The 24,419-nt window shown below is 36.1% G+C and overlaps 2 protein-coding genes across 4 annotated transcripts; both read left to right on the top strand.

The window, feature by feature from the left end:
• Positions 1-5,787: 5,787 nt before the first annotated feature.
• LOC103956991 (beta-1,3-galactosyltransferase 7) lies at positions 5,788-9,791 on the top strand. Of its 2 annotated transcripts, none has more exons than XM_009369049.3 (11): positions 5,788-6,024; positions 6,151-6,247; positions 6,337-6,395; positions 6,550-6,770; positions 6,863-6,926; positions 7,686-7,758; positions 7,851-7,971; positions 8,067-8,154; positions 8,262-8,387; positions 8,843-8,952; positions 9,189-9,791. In XM_009369049.3, exons 1-11 carry the CDS (start codon positions 5,933-5,935, stop codon positions 9,335-9,337), a joined length of 1,200 nt encoding a protein of 399 aa, XP_009367324.2. In that variant the 5' UTR covers positions 5,788-5,932; the 3' UTR covers positions 9,338-9,791. The 2 variants fall into 2 exon arrangements, with proteins under 2 accessions (XP_009367324.2, XP_009367326.2); XM_009369051.3 differs by having other exon boundaries at positions 5,790-6,024; positions 6,559-6,770.
• Positions 9,792-12,666: 2,875 nt separating this feature from the next.
• Positions 12,667-16,473, top strand: LOC103956990 (vacuolar protein sorting-associated protein 9A). Of its 2 annotated transcripts, none has more exons than XM_009369047.3 (5): positions 12,667-12,917; positions 13,078-13,225; positions 13,413-13,583; positions 14,768-14,947; positions 15,141-16,473. In XM_009369047.3, the coding sequence occupies exons 1-5, from the start codon at positions 12,826-12,828 to the stop codon at positions 15,972-15,974; spliced, it is 1,425 nt and encodes a 474-aa protein (XP_009367322.2). In that variant the 5' UTR covers positions 12,667-12,825; the 3' UTR covers positions 15,975-16,473. The 2 variants fall into 2 exon arrangements, with proteins under 2 accessions (XP_009367322.2, XP_048437236.1); XM_048581279.1 differs by having other exon boundaries at positions 12,671-12,917; positions 13,056-13,225.
• Positions 16,474-24,419: the final 7,946 nt, after the last annotated feature.

Below are 24,419 nucleotides of genomic sequence, written 5' to 3'. Positions count from 1 at the left end.
TACACAGTAGGTATTGACACCATGCTTAATGATGACATTGAACCACGTTCCGTTGATGAATGTCGACGTAGAACATATTGGTAAAATTGGAAACAAGTAATCCAGGTCAAACTCGATTCACTTGCGAAACATAAGGTGTTTGGGCTCGTAACTCTTACTCCAACACATGTGAAGCCCGTGGGCTACAAGTGGGTTTTTAGTAAGGAAACGTAATGAGAAGAATGAAATAGTGCAATACAAAGCATGCCTTATAGCAAAAGGGTTCTCTCAAATCCCTGGGATTGATTATGAGGAGATGTATTCCCTCGTAATAGATGTCATAACGTTTTGCTACCTTATCAGTTTGGTAGTTTTTCGAAAAACTGAATATACAGCTTATGGACATGGTAACTGCCTATCTTTATGGGGATATAGATACGGAAATCTACATGAAAGTTCCAGAAGGACTTTCATTGACTGGTTCAAATAGTTCTAGACCACTGAACACTCTCTCAATTAGATTATGAAGATCACTTTACGGACTGAAACAATCCAAATGGATATGGTATAATTGTCTGAGTGAATATTTAACAAGTCAGGGTTATGTGAACAACAAACTATGCCCATGCGTGTTCATCAAGAAGTCATATTCTAGATTTGTGATCCTTGCAGTTTATGTCGACGACATGAACCTCATCGGAACTCCTGCAGAGCTTAAGGAAATTGTCGTTTACTTGAAATCAAAATTTGAAATGAAGGATCTTGGGAAAACTCGATATTGTCTTGGCCTAGAGATTGAGCACTGTTCGGATGGAATCCTAGTTATCAATCGAACTACACCCAAAAGGTGTTATGCCATTTTAATGAGGATAAAGTGAAGTCTTCGAGTACTTTTATAGTCGTTCAGACTTTAGATGCTAAACGAGATCCTTTCCATCCCAAGGCAGATGAGGAAAAGATTTTGGAGCCTGGAGTTGCATACCTAAGTGTAATTGATGCGTTATTATACTTGGCTCAATGCATTAGATCCGACATCTCATTCGCTGTTAATCTTTTCGCTAGATACAACAATGCGTGATGTGATATATAATAGCACACAAATTAAAACCTTATGATTGTAGTATATGAAAGTGGGATCCTTTTAGGCCAGGGATTAGAAGCGATTGCTAATCTACTATAAATTGACTTAAAAACACAAAACTAAACTTAAAAACACTTAACTGGACTTATATGACTCAAAACAAACTAAAAAGACTCAAAACAACACAAAACAATCAAATAGACTCAAACTAGACTCTAAAGGGTGATTTGGACGAATTCTAACTTAACTTTGACTCAAAACACTTAAAAACACAAGTTTGGACAGATTTTAACTAAAAGACACAACCAAGTAAAAAGGGATTAGATTTCGGATGAAATTAAGGTAAAAACAAACAGATTTAAAGACTTAAACAAAGTTGCACGAAATTGGGGTGAATGGATGGGTGATAAGCTAGCTAGAGGGTCATTCTCCACACATGACACACTTGCATACAAATTGATTTCCAGTTGCTTTTCCAATAAACCATGAACCTCAACACCCCAGATTAACCGTGAACAGCACTAATTAATCCTCAGATTTTCCTTAAGTCATTGAATTGGATGGAATACGCATCGGCAACCAAATTATTCTTTAATAGTTCCCTACTTGAACATCATAATAGAGATACAATCAAAGATCATTAAGCTTTGTGAAAATCATAAGTATTGACAAGACATTCGTAACTATGAACAACATGATATTCTTGCCAGGAATTTACTTAGCACGACTGTGACTAGCAACCTCCACTACTTATGAATATAAGTTCATAACGATTAGGTGAAACTCCCTTATATTCTAGCATCAAATTCATTCATGCAAACTAAGTATGCATTCTTAATCAACATACAAGAATAAGTTATCAATCAAGCAGTTAAGTAAATTGCATTCACAATTTATGAAATCACAAATGGAAGTAATCAATTCATATTGCAAATATAATCATGATTTCAAAGTCTCCTCTAACTAAAACGAATTTAGTTCCTCATTTTCACAAAACAAAGATAATTAAATTTAAACATTGAAAACAAAGAATAGAATACACCTAGAAATGCTCTAACAATCCAATGTCTTGAATGGCAAGCACGGCTCCAGGTGGCTCCTCATTCCTTCCTTACGGTGGTATAATGTGGATTTTCTGAATTTAGGCTCTTGAGGTGTGGTGGATGGTGTGGTGATCTAATGGTAGAGGGTGGTGATCTGATGGTAAAGGGTGATGATCTGATTTGTACAGCATAATGAAGTATTTATAGGCTAGGGTTCACAAAATTTCTGAAGGGAAAATGATTGCACAATCTTAAGGGAAAAGGACTAGGGTTACACGGTAGAGACCAAAGGGGAAATGGATTCAAAACCTGTAGCAAGGAATAGGCCTTCTAGAAGGGATATTGTGGCAGATTTTTAGAAGGAAATGGATGAAATATGTGGCACAAACTTAGGGCACGAAAATAGGGCTTCTAGAACCTGATATTTATGTGATTTAATGTCAAAAGGAGTCATCTTTGTAGCTGGAATTAAGGTGGAATAAGATTAGGTTAGGATAAGATAAGATAAGGTTGGATAATGTTTGGATAATGTTTCCTTCTTCATGGCTGATTCCTTATCCTCCAAGTCTTTGATTTAATTCTTCCAGATGTTAAGCACATTCCTAGCCTCTTTTGATCTTCAATTTCGTCCATCCACCTTGCTCCATGCATATGCAATCTATTCCAAGCCCAAAACTGCTCCAAATAGCTCCAAATTGCACTTTCTTACCAACTTTGTCATTTAAACCTACAAACACACAAAAATAGCTTAAATCACTATAATAAATAGAAACTAACTTACTAAATGCAAAGAAACAAGCTAACAAAGTAACATAAATATGCTCCTATCAATGCGTTACATGCAGACATTGGAATGGTGTTAAAGATGTTTCGCTACTTCAAGGTTACAACAGATACACCTATGAATCCTTGAGTGGAGTTGCCAACCCCTTGGCCCTCGGGTTGATTCCCGCTTTGTTGGTTACGTAGATGCTGGCTATCTGTCTGACCTTTATAGGGCACGTTCTCAAACATGCTATGTCTTTACCGTTGGAGACATTGCAATATCTTGGAGGTCTACCAAGTAAACACTAGTTTCAACTTCGCCGAACCATGCTGAGATTCTCACCTTGCATGAAGCATTGTGTTAGTGCTTTTGGTTGAGAGCAGTCATGAAACATATTCGAAGCACTAGTGGTCTTACTATCATCATTGACCTTCCTACAACAATCTTTGAAGACAACGCAACATGTATCGAGTAGTTAAATAAGGAATACATCAAGGGAGACAACACCAAGCATATAGCGTCGAAGTTCTTTTATTCTCACTAGCAACAACATCATCAGAACATTAAAGTCAAGCAAATCCATTCACATGACAACCATGTTTATCTCTTTACCAAGTCATTGCCCAAGTCTACATTTGAGAAGCTCATCCAAGGAATCGGTATGCCTAAATAATATGAGTTGTATGAGTTGAATTGTTTGTAGTTCTCTTATTTGGAAGTTATGTCTAACTCAGGGGGAGTATCTTGAAGCATACGCACTTGATCTTAATGTACTCTTTTTCCTACGATTATGAGCATTTTTCCCATTGAGTTTTTGCAACCTAACAAGGTTTTGATGAAGCACCTATCCTGGGATGATCATACTCCGCTGAGTTCACTACTTTCGTCCTATATGACGTTTGTTTTAGACATTATACATACTTCTCACTTTTCACCTTATTCTATTGGTTTTTACCTACCTTAGGTTTTACCATAGCGAGGTTTTGGGAGTTTAACTACCAATGCATACTTTCATCAATTTGAGACTCGCATTTGCCCGTTGTGTCGACAACTTCATTAACTGTTCTACTGCTGAAGATCTGAAGCGATATTTTGTTTGAGTATTTTACACACTCAATGGGGGATTGTTGCAATCATATTTAGATTAAGAATGTGATTGTATAAATCTTAGTGTATATAGGGATATCTTAGAATATTTTCTAAGTTAGATATTATCCTATTAGAGTTGTAATCCTATTAGGGTAAAGATTTAACCTATCATACTACTATAAATAAAGACACAATGGAATGATATAACACACACCTCACAATTAAATATATCTCTTCTCTCCCTTATTTCCGCCGGCCTCCCTCTCATCATTCCCTTAAAATAGTTCAGTAAATTATGCCTACAACAAATATAGATAATAAAATTGTAACATAAAAAATATTCTATATTTTGTACTATGTAAAATACAAAATTGTACCTTAGCTTTTGTCGATATATAAAGACTAGATTCATAGGCAATAAAGAATTAAACTCATGCTCAATAGTGAAATGATTTAAATTGGACATGATTATCTTTTACTCGCATTTCGTATAGTACACGTGTTTGATTTGCGGTAAAATAATAAGGTTAAAAATTGAAAGTTTTGAATCATTTAGTACTACGGTCTAATAGTATTCATTTTCACTTATAAGTGAGAAATCTTAGGTTTGATTCTGATTAAAAAAGAATTTAAACTACATTATTACTAACTCATTATGAAACTTAGTTTACCCCTTTAATTTTTTAATGTAGATAATATTGTTTAATAAAAAAAAAAAATCAAATACTGGCACCTCAAACCCCGTACCATGAATCATAACCCCGAACACTGACTGTTGGACCCACACCTTAATTTTCAAATCTAAAACACATCCTTAGAACGTTAAATCTCCAAATCCAAATTACTTGCACGTTTTTAATTTGTTTAAGCGTAATTTTCTAGTGGCATGAGTTTAATAGTTGGTTACCTATAAAGTATACCCCTACGCTTTTGATTTTGGACCTATTTTTAGAGAGGGTAAAAATACTTGTAATATTAGCGTCGGCTACTATTTGAAATTCCGAATTACTTGAAAAAAAAAAGTTGAAATTCCGTATAAAATTTTTCCTAGGTTTAAATGAAGGAACCATATCCTCTTATGTAATTACTTATTTATCTTATTAAAAAGATATTTTTCAGTGTGTTAGAATCATAATTCGGTACATTGACTGTCATAACATAAGAATGGGGATCATATTCGAATCCTTGTAATTTATATTAGTCATCATCGTACATCGCGCTGACAGTTTTCATTAAATTTTGTTTGTATTCAATTTTAAATAAAAAATTCAAAATGATTTCTGGTCTCATGATGATTGACGAAATGATACAATGAACTAATTCCTAGAATCTTTACAAAGAAGATCTGGATAGGATCCTATTCCATAATAAAAGTGGTTCGGTACTTGAAATTTTTTTTTTCCAGCCACTTGTTTTACGAGTATACCAGACTATATTTGCGACCATTTATTTTATAAATATATCAAATTGTATTCGTGGCACACTAAAAAATTTCTCCTCAAACCCAAATCAGTTTAATGATGTTGCAGGCCACTGTGGATCTTTGATGCATCCACTTCAAAATTCTCACGCCTGTATTTTCCAAAGAAGCCAAACAACGGGTCGGGTTTCCAAACTGGATGGGAAGTAACGCATCCGAGTTAAAAAACGGGTCATTGATTCTTGACCAGTGGCGTAACTGGCGCGGAGAGACGGCGACTTGAGACGAACGCCATGGCCGAACGCGGAGACACAAATTCGCATAAATTCGCAAAAAGTCCATGCCAAACAATTGTATTTTTTTGGCGGTCCAGAGATTTAAGGGTACAAATGGAACCCACCAGGCCTAAAATTCGTAAGAAAATTCAAACTTTTTTCTCTTTCTAAATCCCACCTACAAATTCTCACCGTCTCTCTCATCTCGCAATCAGCTTCGTCACAACTTCTTCTTCTCTCTCTCTACTTTCTTTCTCTCTCTACATTGAGAGAGAAGAAATGAAGAGCCGAAGCTCCCAGAAGATCTCCGCCACATGGATTCCCATTTTCTGCATCCCGGCTTTCCTTCTCGGCATGCTCATCACCGGCAGGTAACGTTTCCAGCTTACCCAAATTTTGGTTTTGTTCAATTGGAATTCTCTCTCTCTCTCTAACTTTCTCTCTCTAGGTTTTAGTGCTGAAACAAATTATGGGTTTTGAATTTTTTATGGTAGCAGAATGTGGGCAGCACCTGAAACCAACGGTCAGCTAATTTCGACTCGACGCCAAGAGCAAGAGCTTCAAATCGTCTCGGAAGATTGCGCAACTAAGAAGGTGTTAATTTTAATTAATTTCTCTATAATTACATACCCTTTTGGTTAAATTTGAGTATTCTTTGAGAAGAAATTTGTTGCTATTTATAGAAGCATGGACAAGATAAGAATGTGATGGACGAAATCTACAGAACTCATGAATCAATTCAGTGAGTGCAAGCACTTGAGCTCTTGTTCTGATATTTTTTTTTTTTTTTTTTTTGTTTTATATTTTTGGATTTGGGATGTTTTGTTTTTGTTGGAATTGTATGAATTTGTACTGGGTACTGAAAATTTGGCTATTTTATTGTGAATTTCGCGGAGGCATGCCAGATCTCTAGACAAGCAGATGGCGTCGATTCAGATGGAATTGGCGGCAGCTCGGAGTTCGCAGGAGATGGGGAACTCCGGTGGCTCCACTGCCAACTCGCAATTGTCTAAGGCCAATTCAACTAGAAAGAAAGCATTTATTGTTATTGGAATTAACACTGCTTTTAGTAGTAGGAGGAGGCGAGATTCAGTTAGAGAGACTTGGATGCCTCAAGGTACTGCAAGCTTGTAATTCTTCTGTATTAGTGTAAACAAGATCCATGCTTTTATGGCCCTGCTTGCTGAAAGTGTCTGAATTGTTCGGCAGGGGAAAAGCTACTGCAGTTGGAGCGTGAGAAAGGGATAGTTATCCGATTTATGATTGGCCACAGGTATGGAAAAGTTACATTTAGATCATAGAATTGCAGCCTATGCAGTGAAATTTGATGAGGCAATTTTGACATATGCATGTGCTCATTCCCACGAAATTTGATACTTCTACTTGGAGAAGGCAGTGCTCTAAATGGCTAAGTAATTAAGTAAATTCATTCATACAGTCGTTTTGTGGTGTGGTAAAATGTCCAGATAACAGTAAACTAATCATTTAGCAGTAACAAGTTCTGCATCACTTGCCACCCTTACTTTAGTTTTAAGTCAAAAATTAAAGATTGAGACTTGCAGCTTAGTTCACACCTTTTTCTTTTGCTAACCTAAAAACACATACCACGTGCATTATGATCTCCCAATAGCTCATTTATGGGTTTTTTCTGCATCACCTGCTCCTCTTACTTTGGTTTTTTTTCAGCATTTTAGATATTGAAACTTGCAACTTAGTTTTTCCTTTTCTTTTGCTAATGTTACCTTTACTACTTGCTGTTCTTGCTGTGTGAGCTAGTGGTAGTGTTGGAAGTCATAAAATGTCGGACCATTATGTTGTAACTATGACATGCCATTTTTTTTTCTGAGCGAAAAGAATAATATGGAGGATAGGAAGGTATACGGGATAAATTATACATATGAATAGAGGCCATAACCTGTTTTTTTTTTATCCTTCTAATGCATGGCACACAAAGATAGTGGATAGGTTATTGAAATGGTTTTTTTTTTTCTATCCAAACCTGCCCTGAGTGTTATCTGCCTCATTTGTACAGTGCAACATCCAACAGCATTTTGGATCGAGCCATTGATTCAGAAGATGCTCAACATAATGATTTCCTCAGGCTGGTAAGAGAGTAGAAATAAAGCTTTGTTTATGTGGAACTACTTTTAAGACAATTCTGCTAGGAATTCGGTATCATTCTTGTTTTTCACTGTAGGAACACGTTGAAGGCTATCATGAATTGTCTGCCAAAACGAAAATTTTCTTCACTACTGCAGTTGCACAATGGGATGCTGATTTTTATGTCAAGGTGGATGATGATGTACATGTCAATTTAGGTATGCACTGCTGCATCATTGCTTTATCTTCAACTAGAATAACTGTATAAATATTATTACCAAGGATAAGTTTCTTACAAGTCTTACTTGCATAGGTATGCTAGGTACTACTCTTGCCCGTCACCGTTCAAAACCAAGAGTCTACATTGGGTGTATGAAATCTGGACCTGTTCTTGCCCAAAAGTAATTGTCCTGATGCATTTATGACAATGAGAGATAATGTTACTCTTCAATTTGCGTGTGCTTTCAATGAGGAGAGATTGATCTTGTTATATTTCTTTACTCTCTAGGAATGTGAAGTACCATGAACCAGAGTATTGGAAGTTTGGAGAGGAGGGAAACAAGTACTTCCGGCATGCAACTGGACAGATTTATGCAATTTCAAGGGATCTTGCTACATACGTCTCCATTAACCAGTAAGAATATATAAGATCATCTTTTCTATTTCTCCAAATAGAAGTAACTGCAGTACTACATTGAAAATCTTGTACTAGATGTTGAAACTTGACATATTTGTGTTGGATATTAGAAATGCATTGAATGGTCAAAGACATTGCAAACATCTTTGATCCTAGCTTTGGTAATATGAAAGAAATAAAAAAGAAGTCTGGGTTTTTCTTTGACCTTTCAAGATGTTGTGTTGTCCATTATATGAAATTTGCAAAAAATATGAGAAAATAATACCTCTGATATGGATCTAAATCAAAGTAATGGCCTGAAAGCAGTGGTGTTCTCAACGAGATTAATTCAAGGGTTCATACTTAATAAAGTCTGCAAGGTGTTCGAAGTGGTAAACATGGTTTGAAAATTTTCGTGTATTACTTTCTGCAAGACATGATAGGGTTCTGTGACATCCTGTCATTTATTGCAGGCCCATATTGCATAAGTATGCCAATGAAGATGTGTCACTTGGTTCGTGGTTTATTGGTCTTGAAGTCGAACACATTGATGAACGCAATATGTGCTGTGGGACTCCACCAGGTACTGTTTTTTGAAAAATTATGTGATTGGTGAATGTCTTGCATCCAAATCTAAAGAGAAAAGGCAAAGAAATGTAGTGTGGTATTGGTAATGGCATTGGTGCATGTTTCACTACCCAATAGACGACTTAAGTCAGTCTTTCCCACACAACAGATTTATCAGTCTGTTTACAACGTGTAAATTTGATAACCTTGTCCGTTGCTGGGGTATTTGTAATTTATATGAATCGTCTGCAGATTGTGAGTGGAAGGCACAGGCAGGTAATGTGTGTATTGCATCATTTGATTGGAGCTGCAGCGGTATCTGCAAGTCGGTGGAAAGGATTAAATCTGTTCATGAAAAGTGTGGTGAAGGGGATGCAGCTGTTTGGAGTTCGTTATTCTAAACCAGTTCACATTTTAAGGTCTTTCTTGTGTAAAAATTTTTCAAATTGTGATTCACATCAACTTCAGCTGACAGTCTTCTAGAGAGTATAGGAGATAGCATTGCACATGGATCTGATACACATGATGTCCAAGGCACTGATTTCTTCAACTTTTTTCGAAAACCTGAGAGCTAATGAGGTTGGTGCTTAAGTTATGTTGAAGCTGTTCAGTCCAAGTGTTTGGCGATTTCATCGACGTGAATCTGAAAATTCTTCCAATTGTCACTGCGCGTGGGAGGGTACAATATAGTATGTATACAAATTGACAGCTCTTGTGATATAGTTTTACGTAGGACCGAAATGTTTTCTGATGTGGGAGTCAGTTGTAGCCCCAATATCAGGAGTAACGTTTGGAATCGATGTTGTATTGTATCCTTCCACTTGTGTAATGCAAAACAGAAAATCCATTGCTTTAGCCAAAGGTTTCGTGTTATGCGACGAGACCGCAGTAAGAATTCTTCTCTTTTTTAACTAAACTTACCGGAAAAGAAAACTAAATCAAGCACCTTGCAAATCTGATGTGTTCTTTATTTTTCTCACCAAACTAAAACGATTTCGTATGATCTCATCCTGTTTTTTTCATTGTTGTCACCAACTTGAAAGAGTTTTTAAGTTTTAGGAAAACAATGGAAGTGGAAAAATTTAACTCAATTGGAGCAATGGTTCATTGACTAAAAATCCATGATCACCGGTCCTTTAACTCATTAAAATGTGTAGCTATGGTTCGTTAGAATTCGTCAAAATGAGTCATATTGAAAGGACAATTGCTACAATTGGATTAAAGTTAGGGACTATTACTTCAATTGGGTTAAAGTTGTTAAGGATCATTGCTACAATTTTTTTCATTTGGTTTTTTATATTTGCCCCTTGATTTAGCTTCTGGCACGCAACTCATTTTAACTGAAGTTCTAACGGAGTTGACATAAAGGACCATAACTTCACGTTTTGATGAGCTAAGGGACCAATAGTCATGAAATTTTAGTTGGTGAACCATTACTCCAATTGTATTAAAGTTGAGAGAGTATTGCTAAAATTTCCTCTTACTATATCATATTTAGCTCAGTTCAGGATGGTACTTTTGCAGACTGTTTTGTAGCCGTCAACTTCTCATGATCTGTTATTTTGAACTTGTGACTGAATTCCGTGGCTTGTTCGACAATAACCTTTTCAAGCATGACTGCATTCTCAATCAAGTACGTAGCAAATCCGGTGTCAATAGTGTACCCAACGAAGCCATAAAACTTCTCCACCTTAAAGTATTGATGCAGCAGACTTTTAAAATTAATCTTGTGTGATTGTTTAAATAATCTCCGTCCAGGCAATAGACGTTTGGTCACTGTCCAATTAATGTCTAGGCGTTTGAAAATCAAGAAATGATGCCTAGTCCTCCTTAGACGTTTGACTAGCTCGTCTAGCTGGCATAGGCACTTGACTAGGTTGTAACTCTCACTCAAAAATAAAATCAGTAACTTTATTTTACATTTTATTTTTGTTCAATAAATTGTGTCTATTTTATATCGATTGTAATTCTACCGAAGAGAGGAGATTGCTCTATCAAGGAAGCCAAACTCACGAGGCTTCGTTTGTCCTCCGCAACAACACTATATGATACGTTCTCGAGACTGGTTATTTCAGGAAAATCTGCAGGGAGCTGAAGATATGTTCCCCCCTCGCGTATACTTCAATGCGAAGGGTTGAGAGTGCATAACTGATGAAAAATATCATTAAATCGATCGAAATGCTTCAGTCATTCGCATTGCTTTTGCATTCAAATATAGCATGGTGAGGGAGAGTGCAATGGTGCATGCATGCTTCTAAATAAGGGGAAACACGATTGCGTGTGGAGCACGACTGGAAGACATCTGAAAGCTTCTAGGGTTTCACCCAGATGATATTCCAAGAGTATTTTGTTCATCCGATCAACCAGTCTGTACTTCTTTGAATCAAAGTTGAGACCGAGACAACTAAACATGTTTCCACAAATTTATCCATCTCTTAGAGAAGAAACAAGTCTTTGCTGATTCCTCAATATTCAACCGAGAAATAATGGCAATTAGAATTCATCAGGTAGCTCACTGATCCGATCCTCCTCCATTGCAGTTTTACGCTCTTCTTATTTGCAAGAGTAATGTTCGGAAAATTAAAAGGACATGAAATTTGATGATTGGTTTATTACTTAAGTATTGATGAACATGCTCATTTATACTTGTGGCACATCATTTAATTTGCAAATTTTGTTTCTCTAGAATTACCCTATTGCAGCTTTCTTTTCAAAACCCTAGCGAAGAAAACAAATCATTTTGTTTTTATAGACAAAATTTGCAAACTAAACTAAATAATGAATCATCAATAGAAATGAGCACGTTTATCAAATCATAATCGTATTATCAACTTCTTTATCTACAGGTTTATTTCCCTAACATTATCCTTCATTTGATTGGGCTTATGGGGTCCGCTAAAGGGCTATACATGCGTCCGAGGTGGACTTGGTCAATGTCTATACTTTGGACCTTGTAATTTTGATTGTCGTGATTTAAACTTTTGTTTTTTTTTTCACTCGTTCGTTTAATGATCATTTCAGCATTAATTAATAGAAATTTAAAAACTAAAAAAGAAAAAATTATTATCAAATGACCCTAATTATTACAATGTATTTTCCTTTTTGAAACCTAGCCAATTGGTTTCAATACTCAACAAAAAAGTTAAACTAAAAACTAAACATTGAAGTCAAACTTTGAAATCTAAGGAGTCTTTTCATCATCATTTCGATTTTTATTCTTAGTTTTTCTTATGAAATTGAAAATTTATTTAATAACTACTTTTAATTTTCAATTTAAGAAAAAATGAAAGCTGAAAAGAAAAAATCTAAAAATTTACAGTCAAATTTTGATAACCATTTTGTTTTCACTTTTTGAAAAGCTAAAAACTAATTTCTAGAGTTTTAAATATTAGGTTGTCAATTTTCGATTTTGTTTGTTTTGTTTTTTTTTTTTTTAACTAAAAGTAATTATCAAATAAGTTTTTAAACTCCAATTTTTTTTTAAACTGAAAACAAAATAGTTATCAAACGGCTACTAAAATGTAAAATTGAACAATAACTTTCGGTTTTTATTTTAAAAAAATTAAAGGTTAAAAGTTGTTATCAACAAGTTTTTAATAAATAAAAAAAGTAAAAATTGTAAAAAATTACTAAAAAAATAAATATGAAAAATAGGACGCGCTTTGAGAGGTGAATTAAATTTTAATATTTACGAAGTTAATTAACTTTTTTGGTTAATTAACGTTGGATGCTCTGTTCTTTTATCAGATAATCAATTCGTGCATCGGCTCCATCACAATCAATTTGCAATTGGCTTTGGAAGTAAAAGCACTCTGCTCTCCAGCTCCCTCCCCCTCTCTCTCTCATCATCGCCGCGGGCTGAGGTTTTGGAGCCATCGGACGGAGGAGAATGGAGAACGCCGACGTGTTCTTAGGACTGCACGACTTTCTGGAACGCATGCGTCAACCGTCGGCGGCCGATTTCGTCAAGTCCATAAAAAGGTGAAACGAATTTTTAAGATTCCGATCGTTCATTTCATTGCTTGTTGATGTAGTGATGATCTCTAATTACTGTAGTTGAGAATTGAGTGTTAACAAAGATGTGTTGGGTTTGTTTTGCATTGAATTGAATTGGATTAGATTGGATTGGATTGGATTGCAGTTTCATAGTGTCGTTTACGAACAATGCTCCTGATCCGGAGAGGGACAGCGCTGCAGTGCAGGACTTCTTTTCCCGGATGGAAATTGATTTCAGGGCTCATCCACTTTGGGCGGGCTGTTCAGAGGAGGAGCTCGACAGTGCCGGCGAAGTGAGTTTCAACTTTGAGCTTGAATTTGACATTGAATTTGACACCCTTGTTCGATTTTACGAATCCAACTATTTGCATTGTCGTTTTGCTTGCTATAAAGTGTTTTGGCTAACAATTTGTGTTAATATATGTATGATTTGTTGATGTTGTTGGTACTTTTTGGTTTGTGGGTTTTTGTTAAGTGCAGGGACTGGAGAAGTATGTTATGACAAAGTTATTTCCTCGCGTATTTGCTTCGCTTCCAGATGATTTAAAACTTGATGAGCAACTGTATGAGAAGATGGCTTTAGTACAACAGTTTATTCGGCCGGAAAATTTGGATATCAAGCCCACCTTTCAAAATGAGACTTCATGGCTGGTGAGTAGAGGACTACCCATATGAAATATGTATAAATGAAGCGTCCTTGTATGCTCATGGCATTAATATATAATACACATATCAAACAGGGGTAATTTGTTTGAGGTCACAAAATATTTCAACATTAGGATTGAATTAATCAATATTTTGTGTTTTAAAGATAGCTCAATGAAGAGAAATTTTAGCAAATGGTATTAACCTTAGATGGAGAGGAAGATTCTTTATTCCAATCTATACTAGAAAATAAATAGACGATTGACCTCTGCTGAAATATGAAATTGTTTGTTGACCTAAACCAAATTTCCTATGTTAGATATGCACGAATAAAGTACATTATATAAAGATATGGTCATGGATCTTAATCGAGATGTATTGATTTGCATATGAGCCGTCTATATTTGTTATAGGTCCTTGTTCAGGGGCCTTCTTGGAGAAAACCTACACACATGTTGACAGGTATTAAAAAAGAAATAGTCATGATGATCGGAGGTTTTTCAACATAGGCAGTAGTTTTTATAGCTCAGACAAATACCTAGTTGAAAGAATCATAAAATAGAGATGACTTCCCCCTTTACAGTTCTTCCGAGGTGTGTGAACTGACTGTCTCTCCATGTGCGGGGTAATTAATGTGTCTCGGTCTCTCTAATTTGTAATTCAACTTTGTTTTTCTTAGGGCCCGTTTGATTACCATGTCATTTTTTCTGCTAGAGATAGAGGGAAAGTATACGTGAGAAATTGGAATGGAGAAGGATGTAGGGAGGTGGTGGGAGGGAGGACGGAGAAATGAAGGAGATAGTATGAAAACAATAACTTCAATCTGAAATCAATTAAAACTGTCTCCCAGTTTTTTGTTTTAGTTTTCATTTTGTGTGTTAATCCATACACATTTTTTCAACCACCCTTCCTTCACCCTTCTTCATTCCTCCTTTCTCTGGCATTCTTTTCCTCTATATAAGCACAGAAAATGATAAATAAAACTGAAACGAAATGGTTATCAAACAGCCCTTAGGTTTTTATTATTTTCCTGAGAATGTGCATGGGGCATTATTCAATCATAATTTATTGTTTCCTACTTCTGTCTATGTCGACTTAATTATTTGTTTGATACCTCTCAAAAACCCTTACCCTGGCTCCTTTTTATTTATTTATTTATTTTTATTTATTTTATTTTTTTATCTTCGCAGCTTGCACAAAAAGAACTGCAAAAGATCAATATGTATAAGGCACCGAGGGATAAGCTTGTGTGTATCCTCAATTGTTGCAAGGTTATCAATAACTTGCTGATGAATGCTTCTGTTGCTTCCAATGAGAATCCCCCTGGAGCTGATGAATTTCTTCCAGTCCTAATTTATGTTACTTTAAAGGTATGACTAACTTTTATCATGGCTTGAATTATTTGATTAAACATTTACCTTTGATGCAATACATATGATCTTTGATTTTAAGTAAATTTTTGAATTATTGTTCCCCCTAGAGGTGGGTTGTGCTCTTCAGTTAAAGAAGGCAACATAGTATGTCAGGTTTACAAAGTTGCTTTATTGTATGGATGCGATGCAGGCAAACCCCCCACAACTGCACTCAAATTTATTGTATATACAAAGGTACAGGCGACAATCTCGATTAGTTGGTGAGGCATCCTATTTTTTCACAAACATGCTCTCCGTTGAGTCCTTCATCTCAAATATTGATGCAAACGCTATTTCACTGGATGAATCTGAGTATGACAAGAACATGGAAACTGCTCGAGCACTTCTTTCAGGACTTTCAACTGATTTGGATGGTCAGTATACTCAAAGCAGTCCATTTGCAGGATATGTACATAGATCAGAATCTATGGAAACCAGACATCAACCTCCAAATGCCAACAAGGACCCAGCAGCACGGTCCAAATCTTCAGAAACAAAATCCCGAGGGAAGAAGATACCTAATGCAAAGGATAACTCACCCTATTCAAAAATTCCATCTCTTTCGGACTTGGAGAATAAGGGTGCAGCAGTCCTTGTAAACAACGATCAGGTGGGCCAGGTTTTCCAGGAGTATCCATACTTGTTTGCGAATGTTGGGGACCTAAGCATCAATGATGTAGAGGACCTTCTTAATAATTACAAGCAACTTGCATTCAAATATGTTTGTCTTTCCAAAGGGTTAGGCGTTACTGCTCCATCTCTTCCTTACAATTTGCATACAGAGTTCCACCAGCATACTGAAACGGTAAAGCAACAGGAACGCTCTAGAGCTGTAGAGCAGAATAATGAGATGTCAAATGACACTGATAAGGAGGATGATGGATTAAAGGAGCCCTTTATTGATGTTGAAAATTTGGAATCTAGATTGTCACAGGATCGAGCCGCTGCACCACAGAATGGTTCACATGAGGAGTCCTCTCAGTAGCAGCTGTACCAGGACATGTATTTTGCAGGAGTATGTTGAATTTCCAGTGCAATCGCCACCATCAGGGATCCATTTCTCCTTTTTCCTATTGCAGATGGAATATCGTCTTGGTTGGCGATGAGCTCTATCATTGTCCATTCTCACCACGTAATTGTCAATATTCTATGTAGAAATGAGGGGCTACAAATTTGTTTGGGAATGCATCAAATTGCATTTATATGAAGATGGAAAAATATAAAACTCTCAGCAGACCCAGGTGCAACAGTGTATGCTTGGAGGCACTCGTAATTTCACACGCGTAGCTGTAGAATGATCCTGAGCCACAGGCATGCTGGAGACAATCAAATGTGATATTCACCGTAGTTGCACCGTTCTATCCCTCATTAACGAGCAGAATGTATGTTCTAACTTCAAAATTCCTCTGTTCTTTTATCTGTAATGCCACACTATTCTGCACAAAGTTCTCGTGATGTTACTGCAATTGTATGTGGTTTCTTCATTTTTGCATTCTACTGCTATCGTCGTTCTAGTTCGGCTGCACCAGGAGTTTAGTGTATGATGTATGTAGCTATGGCTTGATATTGTAGCTTATTCACACTTCACAGTGGTAAAAATTAATTTCGAGTGAGACTTTCATGTGCTCAACACTTGTGAAAAATGTTAATCATGTAGCAAAAGTACTCGGTATTCTGAGTCGATAGAAGTTGAATTTTCCATGTCCGACGTCGCTATCATCTCTGGTTGGCATGCTATGCTATTGTATGATTGTTTGACATTTTCATAAGAGCAGTGCTGTTCATCAGTTGGTTTGCAAGGATGACTTGATGCATGTGGGGCCAACCACACATCAAACAGCTAGGAGCTGGCGTGCGCATATGCGATTGATCGTAGCAAATGTAATCAATACTCTGAATCGAAAATAAGTTTGAATTAGGGTGTACGCAATCATCTCTGGATGGGATGCTATGATATGCTGTAGGTTTGACATTTTCGTAAGAGCATTGCTATGCCACTTGGTAGCGGGGATGACTCTACTCTCTTCTCTCCCCACCTGCCCTCTGGCCCCCCTTGGAAACCAAACCAACAGCAATTAGGAAGTTGAGAACATGGATTGGATTTTCTGAGGTAAGATGTAATCTAGTCATATTTTTCACGTGCTGGTTTTTGCCAATAAAAGCCCGTACATATTGACTTATTACCACAAGATGATTCAAAGGAAACAGACCATTGGCAAAGAGCTATATTATTAATAAATTATATAAAGGTGTCGGTATTACTTGGAGTGGAGTTACGATATTTAAACTCTTCTTTTTAAAAAATACGACCGAGATGGGATATTTAAACAATATATATATATATATATATATATATATATATATATATATATATGTTTGCTTTTCAATATGCGTTTTGTGTCACTTTAATTTGTTTAGTGTCAATTTAAATCATAGACAACTATTGTTAATAGAAATAAACAAGGAAAAGATAAAAGTTTTGGAACTTATTGTATTGTGTGATTCCTTGTTACTTTCCTTTTGTAAATTGTCCGATGGCCTTCATGTCATGCCTCCAATTCAATAATACAGATCATAAGATAAGGTACTTTGAAGTCGATGTTTCTAAAGAACAAATTAATTTATATAACTTTTAGTTAGTGAAACCAGGAAAACCAACAAACACAAACAAATCAAAAGCTTCCAAACCCTACTGGATATTGATCGGTTAGTTCCTTATTTCAGAGAATGACTTATATGTAATTGTATCGTCATATTCTAATAAAATAAAAATATGTGCAAAATTTTGTCTTTGATTTCACTGGCAAACGTCACGTAATAATATACTCGTATCACATAAACTATTCTTCTGTTTCCTGTTTGTTGTGAATAGCCCGGCAAGCCGGCCAACTCGAAACAGATCACCTCCCTTCTTGTGCATCACACGCCACTACATAAAATATTACATAATATTTTGAGACAGCCTTCAATTATACTGAATTTTTCAAACTGGGGGTCTAAGATCTTCATATTATAAAGATTCATGACATAGAGATTTGAATTATATATATATATATATATATATATATATATATTATAATTCATTTTAATACATTTACTTCACCGAATTTGAAGTTTTTGGTGAATACATGTATTTTTGTTGGAATGTTGATATATAACTAAATGAATGTTTAGGGGTAAAGTAGAAAAAATTACCTCAACTATCCGTGCCACGACATTTTCATACCTTATCTTTTAAAATTGACAATGTCATACCTCATCTTTAGAATTTGGTCCAATGTTATACTTTTCGTTACTTGGCTGTTTACTTTTCAGTTAAATCCTAACTTGGCTTGATTCGGAGCCCACTTTGTATTAAAAATCATTAAAAAATTATTAAAAACTAAAAAAATTTATTTAATATTTTTTAAATATTAAAATAATAATAAAAAGTAAAAAAACAAAGAAAATAACCCTCACTTCCCTCCCCCTCCCCCTTCCTCTCTCTTCTTCCTATCTTCATCTTCTTCCCCCCACTTTCAAACCCCAAAAAAAAAAGAAGAAGAAATTCCAATTTGTCTTCCCCCCTCCCTACCCCTCTTCTCCCTCCTACAACCCACACCCCCCCCCAACAAAAAAAAAAAAAAAAATTCCCAATTTGTCTTCCCCCCTCCCTACCCCTTCTTCTCCCTCCTGCAACCCAACCCAGATCCTGTCGGCGGGAAGATGGGTGTGCAGAGAAGGTGGAGAATAGGTGCGTAAGAGGATGTGGATAATGGATGAGAGTGGTGGATTTGGGGTTGGGTTGGGGGGGGGGGGTGAGGAACAAAATGGGTTCACTTTGGATTTGGTTTTTCTTTTCTTTTTCTTCTCCTTCTTCTTCTTTCTGGGTTGCAGGGGGTACACGAACTGGGTTGGGTTGAGTTTTTATTTTTTTTATTTTTTATTTTTTTCTTATTCTTCTTCTTCTTCTTCTTTCTGGGTTGTAGGGGCTTTTTGGAGGGGGCAACTGGGTTGGGTTGGATTTGTTTTTTTTTTCTTTTCTTCCTCTTCTTCTTCCTCTTTCTCCTTCTCCTTCTCCTTCTTCTTCTTCCGCGCGGGGCGGGGGGTGTGCTGATGGGTTTTCAAATTTTTTTTTTTCCTTCCTCCTTCTCCTTTTTTCCCCTTCTTCTTCATCTTCTTCCTCCTCCTTCTTCTTCTTCTTCCGCAGGGGGGTTGATAGGTTTTCAAAATTTATTTATTTATTTATTTTTCTTCCTCTTCTTCTTCTTCCTCCTCCTCCTCCTCTTTCTTATTCTTCCGTGCGGGTCTTGGGGGGGGTGTTGATGGTTTTTTTTTTTTCTTCCTCTTCTTCCTTCTCCTTTTTTTTCCTCCTCTTCTTCTTCTTCTTCTTCTTCTTCTTCCTCCTCCTCCTTCTCCTTCTTCCTCTTCTGTAGGGGGGGTTGATGGGTTTTCAAATATATATATATATTTTTTTTTGGTTGAATATTAAGAAGAGAAGAAAATGAAGATGAAGATGGGGAGAGAGAGGGGGGAACGGACGAACAGAGGGATTTTTTTATTTTTTATTTTACTTTTATTTATTATTTTAAAAAATATTAAATATTTTTTTTTTAGTTTTTAATAATATTTTAATAATTTTTTAATAGAAAGTGGGTTCCGAATTAAGCCACGTCAGCATTTAACTAAAAAGTAAACGGCCAAGTAACGGAAGGTATAACATTGGACCAAATTCTAAAGATGAAGTATGACATTGTCAATTTTAAAAGATGAGGTATGAAAGTATCGTGACACCAATAGTTGATGTAGTTTTTTGTACTTTACCCAATGTTTAGAATATACTTTTTATAGGTTAGTGGAATCTTTATACTCAAAATCCCGATTCAAGTAGTCATTTATTTGGTACCTCCCAAGGAGCAGGAATATATTACATGTATATGTATATATGTGTATTTGGCCATTAATCCTTTTCTTGTTCTTTATATGTGGATTTATGCAGTATACATGTGTATTTCTTTGGTTTCTACACATTCCTACAACCTTTTACATTCTACTACACGTGCAAATGAGGGGTCCTTGCTATGTGGTTCTTATAATATAAATCGTGCATGGTCCAGCTTGTTTCTTCCTTAATTTCACTTCATAGTTCATATTTCTTCGACTAAAAAAAAGTTCATATGTTTGTGAACATATATCACATTACCATTGTTGATTTTGTCCTTAAAAATCATATTTAATGGAAGTGGAGAGTTGCATTTTGATGGGTTTCTCGTATTTATAATCAGAGTTTGACTTTCGCTTTCATCTCTTTCATAGGATTCAAAAAAATTTAACATGTAAATCATATTTAATGGGAGAGAAGAGTTGCATATTGATGGATTTCTCGTATTTTATACTCAACTAAGAAAGAAGGATTCAAACTTGATAATTTTAACATGTAATATATGAATATGCAACATGTGGATGCAATTTTTCGTCTTCTTCTTCTTGAACAAAATTACATCTACAAAACAAATGACACCGTACGTCCCCATAATGAATTGGGTGGGAGGGGGGTGCGCACTTTGGCTGAAGAACCTCCGATGCCAAAGTTAGAATTTTAAGGAAAAAGTGTTTGGAGAATTTAGAGAATTTTGCAAGAGAGTTGCTATTGAGTTTTGGAGATAATGAGATGGTATTTATAGGGGTGTGGCCGGCCCCTTTGGGAGGATGGGGACTGGCCACTTGGATGGTTTTCTTGAATCATTCTTCTTGTTGTACAAAGTTCTTTGAACAATTCAACACATCATGGAACTTGATTACTTTGCACCTTTGGAAGGGCTTCCAAGATGTCTTTTTCACTCTCTTCTTCATTGGAATTCATGAACCTGCACAGAATAGGGACATTTGGTGGAATGAGATTTGAAAGAATTGAATTTGGAACAACCTTACCTGAATTGGATGACGTAGAACCCTTAGAAGGCTGCGGCAAGGGTGGTTCTACCCTTGCCATGGCTTTGTCCACCTCTTCTTCTTCTTGCAGTAGCTCTATACTACTTCCTAAGGTGATAGCTTTAGCGATTTCAAAATCTCCCGTTGAATTTACAATATTTGAGTTGGAGAGTTCACTTTGTTCTTGAATTTGCCCCATGAATTCTGCAATCTCTCCAAATTGATTTTTCAATTCGCTTATCTCCTTAGCTTGGTTTTGTAAGCCCTGTGCCAAAGAAATTAGTTCATCGAGAATTTTATCATTATCCATGGACATACTTGAATTCGATTGGAATTGTTGTGGGGGAGGATGTGGTGGCTGCATAGGGCTTGAATAAAACTCCTCAAATAGCTGCCAATATCTTTCTTGTTGAACATGTTGAGGTTCCCTCCACATAAAATTTGAATGATCATTCAAATTTGAATTGTAAGTGTTGGAAAACACGTTGTTCCTTGATTGATTATGGCCAAGATTGAAGGAAGATTTGTGAAAAACAAGTTCATTTGAGCAACATCAACAACATGCAATTAACAATTAAAAGGCGGAATCATGTTTATATGCACTCAAAAACAAAACTTAACCCATGAACTTCAAAGCCTAGTAGATAGGTGAACCAAGACTCAACTCAAAACAAAGTGAGTTGAGAAATCAATACCTTTGTAGATTCCTCTTTGCATAAGCAAAGGCTAATCACCCAAAGAGAGGGCCTTCATTCCTTGCATCTTAGATCCATGGATTTGGATGGATGAAAAGGTTTCTCTAAGTTCCCAAAATTGAGAACCTCTAATGATTCATCACCAAGGCATAATGAAGAAGAAATGAGTGACTTTGGAGGAGTTTGATTGCTAGATGATCCCTCCAAGGTGGCCAAAATTTTAGAGAGAAAGGAGAGCTTGTTTTCTCATCCTTTCCCCAAAAATTACCATATGTAAATTTTAGGCTATAAAGTCCTTTATATAGTCCCTTCAAATAAGTGACCTAATGGACCAAAAGCCCTATTCTTCTATCATGGCCGGCCTATAGGGTTCATTGGGCTTTCAAGCCCTTTGTTTATTCAAGTTGTCATACAACTTGAGTTAATGGGCTTGACATTCAAATCCCATTGGGCCTTGCGGCCCAAAACTAACCCGAGGTCTTTAACGAACTTATTCGTTTGATTAATTAACATATTAATTAATCCTAGCCTTAGATAAATAATTAAACCATTTAATTATTCTTACTCATCTCCGTTGTTTCTTCAAACTCTACCTTACTCGGTGAACGATCCATTAGGTTCCTTTTAGCGAGGCAGTCGGCGATTAAAAACTCTTTCTAATCGATTGTGAATTGAAACTTACTTTCAATTCTCCCGTTAGTGATAATACACTTTTAGGGCTTCCACAAACCATGGTTGACGCCTAGCAGCATGTCATGGTTACCCAAGCTAATCAGAAGAGGTGGAGAACCTATTCAGTTTTAGGATTACAAATGCAATACGGTCTTTCTCTAATACAATACTCTTGACCACATTGTTTGGTTTGATAGTTTATTCATGTCTACTATCCAATGTGAATCTTGTACTTATATGATTACCTTGAATGTGATCTGGAACGCATTCCAACATCTCATTCATACTCTGGCCAGAGATTCTAAATCATATCATAGAGTATTCTCCCTCAAACAGTTTGAAGGTTAGAGATCCCTTGTTGCGCATTCACTTGCCTCCATGGCTAAGTGGCTTAACCCCGACGATGCCGTGGACACCCTGATAGAGTGACTTTGACATAATCAAAGATCAAGTACCTAACCACAAGACAGCTGTGATGCCTTAGGTCAAAGGACTACTTTGCATTATCCTAACCATGAGTTCTCATGTGACATGAATATGAGAACTCTTCGTTGATCGTATTCAGTGAACTCATTCTCTATTGAGCACCTACGTACTTGTCTCGATGTCACACACACCAACGACTCGAGACTAGTCACTCTCCCTGAGAGAAGACATAGCACGTACTGATCTTAACGGACTGTTAATGCCCAATTGACAATCCTATGATCAGGAACGTTTAAGATGTGTCAACGAAAGAATGGTCTCATGAATCTAACTTCTTTAGATCGCATTCTTCCAATCATATATTCCTTGGACTTATCGTTTAAGCATATAACATTTATATGAGACGGCTCAAACAATAATGTTTGCCCTTAATATTAAACTAGATTAGTTTAACATGTGAAATGTCCATAAAGTATCATCATATGATTGGTTTTAGGGCACATTTCCAATAAAGATAACCCCAAGCATTGACATTATCTCAACTTCCATTATCATACAATTGAGGATGTTGATTAGTTTGATATCCTTGCCTATAGGACACACCAAATGTAGGGACACTTAGCATTGTGGTCCTTTCGATATGTTGTGACAAAAGAGAAGTAAGATTCGCCATTTGCGCTTGAATATTAGCAATTGCCATGTCTTACTTCTCTAGTACCTAAAATCAACAAAACAAAACAAAATAAAAATAAGAAACTAAAGCTAAAATACATGAACAGAAACAAAGGGGATTAGCAAAGTTGCTAATCCCCGGCAACGGTGCCAAAAATTTGATGTGATAGAAGATAGCACTCAAATTAAACCCTCTTGTTGACAATTGTAGTATATGAATAAGTAGGGATCGTTCTAGGTTGGGGATTAGGAGGGATTGCTAATCTATTTAAAACTGACTCAAAAACACAAAACTAGGCTTAAAAACACTTAACTAGACTTATATGACTCGAATCAAACTATAAAGACTCAAAACAGCACGAAACTATCAAATAGACTCAAACTAGATTCTAAAGGGTGATTTGGATGAAAATTACTTTTAACTTGACTCAAAACACTTAAAAACACAAATTGGACAAATTCTAACTAGTTTGACACAACAAAATAAAGGGGATTGGGTTTTTGATGAATTTAAAGTAAAAACAAACAAATTTAAAGACTTAAACAACTTTGGATGAATTTAGGATAAACTATGGGTGAATGGCTAGTAAGAGGGTCCTTCTCCACACATGACACACTTGCATACAAATTGATTTCCAATTGCTTTTCTAATAAACCATGAACCTCAACACCCCAGATTAACCGTGACATCACCAATTGGACGGACAACGCATCGGCAACCAAATTATTCTTCAATAGTTCCCTGCATGAACAACATAATAGAGATACAATCAAAGATCATTAAGCTTTGTGAAAATCATAAGCATTGACAAGGCATTCATAGCTATGACATCATGATACTTATGCCAGGAATTTAACTTAACACGATCGTGACCAGCAACCTCCACTACTTATGAATATAAGTTCGTAACGATTATGTGAAATTCCCTTATATTCTAACATCAAATTCATGCATGCAAACTAAGCGGGCCCTCTTAATCAACACACAAGAATAAGTTCTTAATCAAACAGTAAAGTAAATTGCATTCATGATTTATGAAATCACAACTGGAAGT

The sequence above is a fragment of a genome, unplaced genomic scaffold (assembly GCF_019419815.1).
Source record: "Pyrus x bretschneideri cultivar Hongxiangsu unplaced genomic scaffold, Pyrus_bretschneideri_v1 Contig17, whole genome shotgun sequence".
NCBI classification, from domain to species: domain Eukaryota; kingdom Viridiplantae; phylum Streptophyta; class Magnoliopsida; order Rosales; family Rosaceae; genus Pyrus; species Pyrus x bretschneideri.
This window is presented reverse-complemented; position numbering and strand designations above follow the sequence as displayed.

Coding starts and splice junctions, on each gene's coding strand:
- LOC103956991 (XM_009369049.3), top strand. CDS start 5,933: ATGAAGAGCCGAAGCTCCCAGAAGATCTCCGCCACATGGATTCCCATT. Junction 7,972..8,066: donor TGATGTACATGTCAATTTAG/GTATGCACTGCT, acceptor TTACTTGCATAG/GTATGCTAGGTACTACTCTT. Junction 8,155..8,261: donor GGACCTGTTCTTGCCCAAAA/GTAATTGTCCTG, acceptor TTTACTCTCTAG/GAATGTGAAGTACCATGAAC.
- LOC103956990 (XM_009369047.3), top strand. CDS start 12,826: ATGGAGAACGCCGACGTGTTCTTAGGACTGCACGACTTTCTGGAACGC. Junction 13,226..13,412: donor AGCTCGACAGTGCCGGCGAA/GTGAGTTTCAAC, acceptor TGTTAAGTGCAG/GGACTGGAGAAGTATGTTAT. Junction 14,948..15,140: donor TAATTTATGTTACTTTAAAG/GTATGACTAACT, acceptor GATGCGATGCAG/GCAAACCCCCCACAACTGCA.